General features: G+C 31.6%; 1 protein-coding gene and 1 long non-coding RNA gene across 3 annotated transcripts; one reads left to right on the top strand and one right to left on the bottom strand.

Moving 5' to 3' along the window:
• LOC108342403 (uncharacterized) lies at window positions 1-2,375 on the bottom strand. Of its 2 annotated transcripts, none has more exons than XR_008249729.1 (3): window positions 2,013-2,375; window positions 676-797; window positions 1-570 (listed from the first exon to the last, which is right to left on the bottom strand). It is a non-coding gene; the product is annotated as an uncharacterized LOC108342403 (long non-coding RNA). The 2 variants fall into 2 exon arrangements; XR_008249728.1 differs by lacking the exon at window positions 2,013-2,375 and having other exon boundaries at window positions 1-313; window positions 395-570; window positions 676-2,006.
• Window positions 2,376-4,029: 1,654 nt separating this feature from the next.
• Window positions 4,030-8,999, top strand: LOC108343394 (tryptophan synthase beta chain 1). The gene is made up of 5 exons (XM_017581649.2): window positions 4,030-4,554; window positions 5,934-6,290; window positions 7,114-7,556; window positions 7,663-7,757; window positions 8,709-8,999. The coding sequence occupies exons 1-5, from the start codon at window positions 4,198-4,200 to the stop codon at window positions 8,882-8,884; spliced, it is 1,428 nt and encodes a 475-aa protein (XP_017437138.1). The 5' UTR covers window positions 4,030-4,197; the 3' UTR covers window positions 8,885-8,999.
• The last annotated feature ends 1,844 nt before the right edge of the window (window positions 9,000-10,843 follow it).

The raw sequence follows: 10,843 nt of genomic DNA, 5'->3' as shown, positions 1-10,843 counted from the left end.
CAGAATTTGGAGACAAACTCAGGTACCTCATTTTATTCAACCATAATTCTTAATTACAATTCATCTTCAACAAAAACATAATACAAAAGAAAATTGTTAACGCCCATGACAAAACAAACAACAACAACATCATTTTCCCAACTTTCTTCTCTTGTTCTAATTTCCTTTTCATCTTGTCGTTCTTCCTTAGATCCAGTACAAGTTTTTCATTTTCCAAACACATTTCGAGTTCTTCACGTTTTCTTGCAAAGCTTCCTTCAATTTCAGAAACTCCTTCATCATGCCATTCAAAGTAATTACAACTTGAATTACTCTGCAATCAAAATAACACACGGTTAATACAAAATTCAGCACATGAACTGAAAGATTTAATAATTTACTGCCCAATTTCTACATCTATAAAACAGTCTTCCTTTGTTCTTCACGGTAGTTGCCTTCAAAAGCAACAATGTTTCACCACAACCACACAATTTAGATGGTAATCGTGAAGTTGATCCACAGCTTTGCGACTTTCCCGAACCAATTGACCTTCGTGTCCAACCATTTCCTCCACTATCACCTTTCATTTCACTACAACAAAGAAATCCCTTCATCAACTTTCGTGCCCACCCAAACCCTATATCCCCAATCCTTATATTCACACGAAGAAGAGCAAAACAAAATGTTTCAACTTACCTCCTCAAGAAGACGAACTTCAACCTTCATATGTACCTCCTCAGCTTTCTTTGCCTCCAACTAGAGTGACGAAGAAGAACCCAACTTCTTAAAATCTCATTTATAAGAGATGACGAAGTGCGCTTCAACCAAATGCACAGTTAACATACTTAATCTCATTTCAAAAATTAAACAACCAACGTGGCAGATAGTGAACAGGGCAGCTGGCATAAAACGTGGCCTCGCCGTTTGTCACATCTACTAAAAGTTAATGTCGTCATATTTTAAGGACTAATAGTAAGAGTTTCAAAACAATGAGGACTAAAAACCATCAAAGTTTCGAGTAGGGACTAAAACCAAATTCGTGTGATACTTAAGGGACGAAAAACATATTTAACCCTATAATTTTTAAATATTAAAGGCAAAACAAGATTCCTATACTCTTTCCTCTCAACCATTTTCAAGTGATAACATTACCCTTTTAAAAGTAATTTAAATATATTATACCTCTTGTTTAAAGTAACATATTTGACAAATCAATATACTGCTGCACTAGTCATAATTAATGCTTCTAAAAAATTCTATAATGGTGACCTCAATATTTATTCAGCTACAGGTATTTCTGTACAATAAATTACTCCAAAAGATGTTCTTTATAAGCACGGTCAAACAACATATCCATGAATGAATACAAGAGTTTAGTTAATAACAAATGGATATTTCGAAAGAGATTCAAAAAAGAGATGCAATAGCAATAAGATATGAATCCAACCGTAATGGAATCAACAACTTTGCCAAACATTTAGTCCAATAAAAACACCTATGACTAGTACGTTAGTTAAGCAAAGTTAATTTACCACATGGACATTATTATAATAGTTGTAATCTATCTTCTAAGAAATCTAAGAAATTAAAATTTTAATAGTAGTGATGTCTACAATACAAGTGGATTATAATCTATACATCATTTGTCTACCAAACTTAATTTAAGAGAATGCAAGAAACCAATATAAGTATCATGTCTTGGCTACTGCAGGAAATAATGTTCAAGAAATGTTTCTTTTTACAGGTACTATTACTAATAGCCAAATAACCTGGATTCCCTTCAGTCCCAATAAGTATACCATGTAATGAAACAAACAAAGTTAGAAAACAAAATCAAATTATCTTTACAACAAACATCAATAGAAAGATATGTTAAAATAACCCAACAACCACACGTCCAAAAAATTGTAACTTTGCACCCAAGAAGCACAAAAATCTCAAAATGATCAATCAAAAGTTCAAATATTTCAAACAACTCAAAATCACTGAATAAAAACAACAGAAGATAACGATAATGAACCACACAAACTTACAAACGGTGTTTATGCCTCTTCAATGGTGGTTTTCGACACAAGTTGGTGCTTCAAAACAGCGGAACGACGACGGACAATGCTCCGATGAACGGCGGCAGACAAGGCTATAATGAACGGCTTCGAAACGGTGGAACGGCGGCAGACAAGGCTCTAGTGAACGGCTTCGAAATAGCGGAACGTGGAAAGGTGGCGAACAAGGCTCCAATGAACGGCTTCGAAACGGTGGATAAGGCTCCGGTGAACGATGACGGTCTGGTGAATGGTACAAAGTGGGTAAACGGCGACTTTTACGAATGTGAGGTCCGTGGGTGGGAGGACGTTATCTCGAGGCTTCTCTCGCGCAAATGAACTTCCAATTTTTTAAACCCGAAATGAAGTTTGCCAAATGAAAACCCCTGCAATCCCTTCTCACTTCAATTTCCACGTCATTTTCAGTTTTTTAAAATCTTCTCCACCTGGACTAATTACAGGCTAACACATGGACGGAGTCAAAAGTTTGTTGAAATATTATTATCCTAAAAATATACGAGGACGTGTATGAATATGAGTGTGTAATACTTGATATTTTAAATTGAACCTAACAAATATTAATAAATAATTTTAAAGACTAAAATAATATTTGTAAACTAAACATAATTTAATGTTTGATGTTTATGTAAAACCATTATAATTCATTGTTAATGATATAGAAAACAAATATCATTTTCACTACCAACAATGGGATTAAGGAGTGGAGGTTGATTTATCTTTTATGATCAAATTATTAAAACATCTTTATTAATTAATATACAAAATTTATTTTAACTTTTATTTGGTCATTAATTTTGTATTGATTAATTATTTTTATTATTTTCTATAATTATTTGACTTTTATTTAATTATTGTTAGATATATAATTATAATTTCTTTATTGATAACTAACATTAAAGAAAAGAAAACATATTTTTAATATTGAATTATTGATAATATAAAAACCCCTAAATGTAAAATAAAAATATAAACATTTTATCAACAACTCAACCATTTAATAGAAATTGGTCTCATCATAATAGACGATGATTAAATCAGTAAAAGAAAATGAGTTTATAGGGAAATAATAAAAGGTGGAATAAGTTAAATAAGATAAAATAAAAGAACAGCATAGTAGATACTCCTAACTGTAGAACAAAAACATAAAAGTTTTATCAACAACTGAACCACATAATACAAAAATGATATCGTAAGGAATGATCAATGAGTAAAGAAAGTTAGTTAAAATTAAGAAAAGGAAAAATACCTAACAATTATAAACTGAGATTAAGAAAAAGAAAACCATAATATAAATTCAAAACAATCGAATTAATATATCTTTATTATATACGTCAAATAAATATAAATATATGATCGTATCATTCATTTAATATAATATATACCACGAAAGAAGAAAAAAAAACTTAACCTTACACATAAATCCATATAACGTCATGCATTAGATAGTTATTATCCCTAGATATAAACATAAATTAATTTATATATTTTTTAATTAAATTAAATTTTAAAAAATTATATTTTATTAGGTTAAATTTAATTAAAATTAAATTTTAATTTATATTTAATTTAAGTTATATTATATTATATATATTTTTTGTAATTTTATTTAAATTTTATTTTGAAAAAATATAAATTTTTATTTCATTTTTTATGGGTATTCGTAAATTTTAAAATAATCGCGAGTATAATATATTATTCAATTAATGTTTAAAATAATAAGAATCTAAAAATGGAAATGAGATAAAAATTAATTAAATATTTAAAAATAATAAGAAAATAATAATATGTTTTTTCTTTTTCAATTTAGCTACACTTCTCACCGAATAAAAAACATCTTTTCCATTTTTGGTGTCTATCTTATAACAAACAGAGCATGATTCCACCATACCGATGTCAAATTTGGTAAAAGAAAAAGTAAATAGTAAATAAATAAATAATCTAATATTAGTCAAAAACCATTTAGGGCATGAAATGTGATCTTCTTTCTCTTATCGTCCAATCATAGCTATGAATCCTGTTTCTGGATACATACAAAAACACCAAAGCAAAGTTCCAAACAAAATCTCTGCAATCTTTTGGCGTATAAATTAAACCCCACCACCAAGAACTACTCCAGATCAATTTCTTTCACAACAAAAGAAAACAAAAACTTTCCATGTCAATGGCTGCTTCCATGACATTCACAGGCCTCAACTCCTCAAGGGTGCTTCCCATTACCAGCCAGCCGCACCCATCTTCCCATTTCCCCTCAAACATGCTCAAGTTTGCACCTTTCAGAACACCTTCTGCTTATTCTTCTTCTGTGTCCTGCTCTGCCACCAGGGACCCTTCCTATGTTGTGCCACTGGAGGAACACCGCAATTTGGATAATGGGTCAGTTTTGCCCAGTAGACCCGATTCGTTTGGGAGGTTTGGCAAGTTTGGGGGGAAGTATGTCCCTGAGACTCTGATGCATGCACTCACTGAGCTTGAGGCTGCTTTTCATTCCCTCACTGCAGATGAGCAGTTTCAGGTTTTGTGACTCAGGCTCAGCTTTTTCAGCTTTTGCGTTAATGGGGATTGTTTTTTTTTTTTTTGGATTTGAGTGTGTGTGAAGTGGTTTAGTGGGTTCTGGCGGAAATGGGTATCCCAGGCAATGTACGGTTAGGCTGAAGGTTTTTTATGGCTATGTGGGTTGGTCTTTTAGTCCTTGTGCATAATGCTTGTTGGTATTGCTCACAAATTGGTTGTTGAAATGTGGAACTGATGATTATTGTAACTGTTTTTGATTATTTGAAAGCTTAGGGTGTTTGGGATTGTTGCTTTGTTTGTTGAATTGAATCCTCTATCCATGGCATGACGGAAGTGGGGGCATAGCCAGAAACTGAACCCAGACTTAGTTTTTGCAAAGTTTTTAAAAATGATATGCTACTGCAACTGCGATTGCAACGAGGAGGTTTTTGGGGTATTTGCAACCGCAGTTGTGGCTATATCAGCCGTATTTATCTAGCAAATTTCTGCAAGATCAGGGTTAGCCACTAAACTATGACAGCAATTTAAAACCCTTAGCTTTTTTTTTTCTGTTGAACGCCCTAGAGTTACATACACTCAATATTGTTATTTTGAAACCTTGATGTTTTATTTCCTTTCCTTTGTGCTGTTCCTTTTATTTTGATGCTTGTGAACTATGAAGCTCGGACAAGCCTCCCAAATGGTGTGTCCAGTGTCTGACACGTGTGTTGGACACTCCAAGTCCGACACGTATCGGTGAATAGTACAGTACAAGTCAAAAGACGTTTTTTTCTCTTTGACATGCTTCTAACATAATGTTAATAAGTACAAATACAATGATTATAATAAGGAACAAATCTTATATGATCACTACTTTTCACTTTTTGGATATTAGATAGATAGATTTGATTCATTTTTGTATTAAGTGACTATATGTTTAGATTATTATATTTGACTAGTCTTGTTTATAGATGATTTTGGCTATTTAAATAGTGGTTGTTAAATTAGATAATTCATAATGATCTAATATATAGATATGTGTCCTGGTGTCTTACATTTTGGAGACTACACATGTCAGAGTGTCCAGGTCCGGGTCAGTTTCCATGCTACATAGCTTGTGAGATATGCACTTTTGTGAAGTTTTGAATGTGTATCATTTTATCCTTCAGCACACTTTTTGGTCTTTACCATTTCAATTTCATACGGAAGTGACAGAATTAAACAATTTGGAACTCCATATTGATCTTCACTTAATAATACAAAGAATAAGTTTCTGTAGCTCTTTTACACACTGTCCCGTCACTTATTCTCTTGTATGCTTACGACATTCAGAGGCCTTGCAATGTAGTTTCTTGGGGAAAAATAATGTAAATTTTCTGAGATAGATGTTTCAAATTGCAGACAGAATTGGCTGGGATCCTGAAAGATTATGTGGGTCGAGAGAGTCCTCTTTATTTTGCAGAAAGGTTGACAGAGCGTTATAAGAGGCCTAATGGTGAAGGGCCTCACATTTATCTGAAGAGGGAAGATCTCAATCATACTGGTGCTCACAAAATTAACAATGCTGTTGCTCAAGCTTTGCTTGCAAAGAGCTTGGGAAAAAAACGCATAATTGCTGAAACTGGAGCTGGTCAGCATGGAGTTGCCACTGCTACTGTATGTGCTCGATTTGGTTTGGAATGCATCATTTATATGGGTGCACAGGATATGGAAAGACAATCTCTCAATGTTTTTAGAATGCGTCTCCTTGGTGCTGAGGTATGTCATTTTTATTGTTGTGATATATATAAATATTATCTTACTGTGGATTTGCAGTGTTGTTTTGAACATAAATATCTTTTAGTCTGTTGTTTGTTTCCTTATCCTTTTAACATATAGGGGACATGAAGCTTCCATGAACAAGCTTTTCATTGTTTCTCTATTGTTAGACCTACGCCATAGTCTTTTATGCTCATTATTTTTGGATGTTGACTTCTGCATAAAATAAATTGAATATTCTGCTTTGTTCTATTTTGCAATCATTACCTGTATTATGTTATTCTCAGGTTAATTTATGAATATTCTGTAAGTATATGGTTTGTTAAGGTTTTGTTTCTACACACCAATGTTTACAAATATTTTCGTTAACATTTTTTTCTGATCCGATGGCTTACACTTCATAGTTGGTATATGCCATTATCTGGAGAGCTTTTTTGTACTTTACATGCATGAACGCATCATGCCAAAACACATGATAAAAGTGCAGGACTGTAAGATTTGGGACAAGATAGTGACACTTACAAGAGAATGTCAAAAGCAAATGGAAAAAAATAAAATAAAATCAGTATGGTATTATTATAATTAGTTGTACGTGGCTAATTGTAGATCCAAAAAGATCAATTGTTGATTGTTTTACATGAAAAGAAAAACACTAGGATTGATTTATTACAATTTTGAGGGAAATTATATGCTCTTTTTCTGCATGGTAAAAAGTGCTGTGATGTGACCTCATGTGTGTCCAAATCTAGTTGCTATATATTGAATTCAAAAGATCTGTCTTTGTTTATTGATCTATCTGATAGGATATATTCTCTTGATATAGGTTAGAGCAGTTCATTCTGGGACTGCTACCCTCAAGGATGCTACATCAGAGGCTATAAGGGACTGGGTGACTAATGTAGAGACGACTCATTATATTTTGGGTTCTGTTGCTGGGCCACATCCATATCCAATGATGGTCAGAGAGTTTCATGCTGTGATTGGCAAGGAGACCAGAAAACAAGCTTTGGAAAAATGGGGAGGGAAGCCAGATGTTCTGATTGCATGTATTGGTGGGGGTTCAAATGCCATGGGACTTTTCCATGAATTTGTCGATGACAAAGATGTTAGGCTAATTGGTGTGGAGGCTGCTGGATTTGGCCTAGACAGTGGCAAGCATGCTGCAACTTTAACAAAAGGAGAAGTTGGGGTTTTACATGGAGCTATGAGCTATCTTTTGCAGGATGCTGATGGACAAATAGTTGAGCCTCACTCTATTAGCGCAGGGTAATTCATCTTACTGTTAATTTGTTATATCAGTGTTTTGTGTTTCTTGCAATTCTCCTTGTTCTGATTGTGTAATTATGTTTTCAACAACAAAAATTGTGTGCAGCTTGGACTATCCTGGTGTGGGTCCCGAACATAGCTTTTTGAAAGATTTAGGACGTGCTGAATATTATAGCATCACTGACGAAGAAGCATTGGAAGGTTAGGTTACCTTGAGCTTGCTGCTTTTTGTAAAGCACACGAATACAAATTTAGTATAAAGTAGAAATTGCATAGAGTTTGAATTTCATTTATTATTTGTTTCTCTCCCTCCTTCATCTCAACCACTTGTTCAAAACTCATGTTACTGTATCATTCTGCTAATCTTGATCTGAGGATCTTAAGTTTCCTTTGGCACTTATTCTGCATAAGTTTTACATAGAATGGTGTGTTCTATGATCTAAAATTGTTTTCCCGTTCTGTTAAATATCATATATTATTAATTTCTTTGTTTCTTACAATTGTTCTACAGCTTCAAATCTAAATGTCTGTGGTCTTTGAAAATATCATGATTGTTTGTTTTAATTCCTAATTTGCTATAAAAAAAATTAGTACGTACATTTAACAAAATATTTTTTATAGGGATCAAAACCATGAATTTGCTAATTGTAGGAACTAAATGAATAAACATTGTGTTGGCTAGAACTGTAATTTCTTGGAGTTTCAAATTTCTAGAGCTAGTTGCTGTATGTCTGTACTAGTTGATACCAATTGTTCTAGCCAAAAGGTATAGGAATCCGATCAGCTAAACCATTCAAGTGTCTTCCTCTTTGTTCTCTAACCCTTAAGTCCCCTAGCATTTAAGAGATTTAGAAACTTCATTATCATATCAACCTTTTGACCTCTACTAATCTTGGGCAATGTCACAAACTTACAATTACTGTCCTTTATGTAATCTCATTGTTGATCTCTTACATCTCCTGCATGCATCTATGGTTACTGATTAGTGTAAGTGTGTAGTAGCAAAGTGCTGATAAACCTATTGTACCACACAACATCTTGCCATTTTCCATCATACCAGCATTTAACAAGATGCATATAAGTTTATACTTCTTTGGTTTAATGTAAAACAATGTTTCCCTTGTATCACTTTTGATGTTTTGTTATTTGTAGCTTTCAAGAGAGTTTCAAGACTTGAAGGCATAATTCCAGCTTTGGAAACATCTCATGCATTGGCATATCTAGAGAAAGTGTGTCCAAACCTTCCCAATGGAACCAAGGTTGTGGTTAACTTCAGTGGCAGGGGTGATAAGGATGTTCAAACTGCCATCAAGTACTTGAAGATTTGAAATGTTCATCATGTCATGTGGAATGAGTGCTGAACTGAGCTTACTCATAGAGACATAATTAATATAATTTATTATTAGACCAAGTTAAATAACAATGTATATTTGCATCAGAAAACTGTTGATGTTCAATCCTCAGTTATATTCTTGGTTTATGTTATAATAATAAATGCTGTGACTCAGTATAATAAAATTCTATATGCAAGAAGCTCATAGATTATATAATTTTAGTACATTTTTCAAATTGAGGTTAAAAAATAAATGGTGATTTTAACATGGAAAATGCTTGGTATAGATGTTTTTGGATTCATGTTCTATCAATTTAAGTGAAAGTAGCTGGAATATAAATAAGATAATGTTGATTGAGACAAAAACAGATTGTTAGAATAAAAACATAAATGAATGTGAAGTATGTGAAGTGGTGTTTATATGTGTAACATTACTTTTCGGATTTTCATTATTGTTAAACCTTATTCTTGAAATAGTAGAAAGCTTATTACACTTGTTTTTACCTAAAAACGTTGTGATATTGTAAATTTTATTTTCTAATATATAAACTATCGTGAACTTTGATCTGATGGAAAAATTCCATGCGGATAATGCGACTTTTTAAAATTTGGTGTTACGATTTTAAAATAAATTTTATGAAAACTGTAACATTATTTTAGTAGAATAAAACTACTAAAGAATATAGATGATAACAACACTTTATCTATCTTGTTGTTTCATGTCGAAATGATTGAAAGGACATCTTTCTTAAGTTCACATCTTTTAAGGTGATCATCACATAAGAGAGAACACACACAAACAAAGCCAAAAACAAGGATAAGTTAGAATAAAAAATAATTAATTATATATATATATATATATATATATATATATATATGAAAGTGTAAATATTATACATAAAACAAACATATTACATTAAACAACCAAACACTTGATGCATGACAATACTTTGACTTAACTATTCGAATTAGTATGAATATCGAGCTATGACAGTTCAAACTCTACGAAAGTCTCCCTAATTGCTTGAAATACAAGGAAATTCTAGAAACACCTACGAAACATCAAATTAAAAAAAGAAAGAGTCCTTAAGACCTTAGATTGATAAGGAAACTCATAGAAAAGGTCAAAGTACACATGCAATGGAAACTTTTATGCATGGACTCAATTAAAGAGTGCAAAGCAAAAATGAGCTGAAACTTACTTGCTCTATTGCAGAAACTAATCATATAGGAATGTAGACCTTGTCATCGTGGTCGATTAGGCACTTTCTGATCATCAAAGAGATAACTCAATAGTTAAAACTCTTAAATAGAAAGTAGAAAACTCTAAAAAGGTGTTTTATAGAGAGATGCTATGTTTTAAAATAATAAAATTCTTTTATAATAAAATTATTTATAAATAAATCATTTAATATTAAAATAACCGAGTCTCATTATTTTTATATTACTATCACTTCTAAAATTACCATTTTCTGAAGTTTTACAAAAATATTTCACAAAATTATTTACTTTTGGAGGAAACAAAATAAAGGAAGACAAATTTTTTTATATATATAAATATTTCATATTTTTATTTTACTTTACTCTTAATTATGTTTTCAAATTAAAAAGAAGAAAAATATTTATATCAAGACATAACTAAATAGATTATGGCATTTAATATATCATGTTTCTATTTTACTTTTTATCAGATTTTTAAATTAAAAACAAACTTATAGCTGTGTATATATATTTTATATTCTTATTTTATCTTTAATTATATTTTAAAATTAAAAGATAATAATAAAAATCCAAATATTAAATCTGATTACACACTTTATCGATATAACATACTACAAATCACCATATTTATTAATAAAATTTTTGTTTTAAACATATCAAGACACAACTTCTTCCCACTTCTATAATATAAAACTAATATATTTTGTTACACTAAAATCTTAAATCATTAGAC

The sequence above is a fragment of the Vigna angularis genome, chromosome 6 (genome assembly GCF_016808095.1).
Source record: "Vigna angularis cultivar LongXiaoDou No.4 chromosome 6, ASM1680809v1, whole genome shotgun sequence".
NCBI classification, from domain to species: Eukaryota; Viridiplantae; Streptophyta; class Magnoliopsida; order Fabales; family Fabaceae; genus Vigna; species Vigna angularis.
Note: the sequence above shows the minus strand (reverse complement) of the source record. Positions and strands in the feature narration are given on the sequence as shown.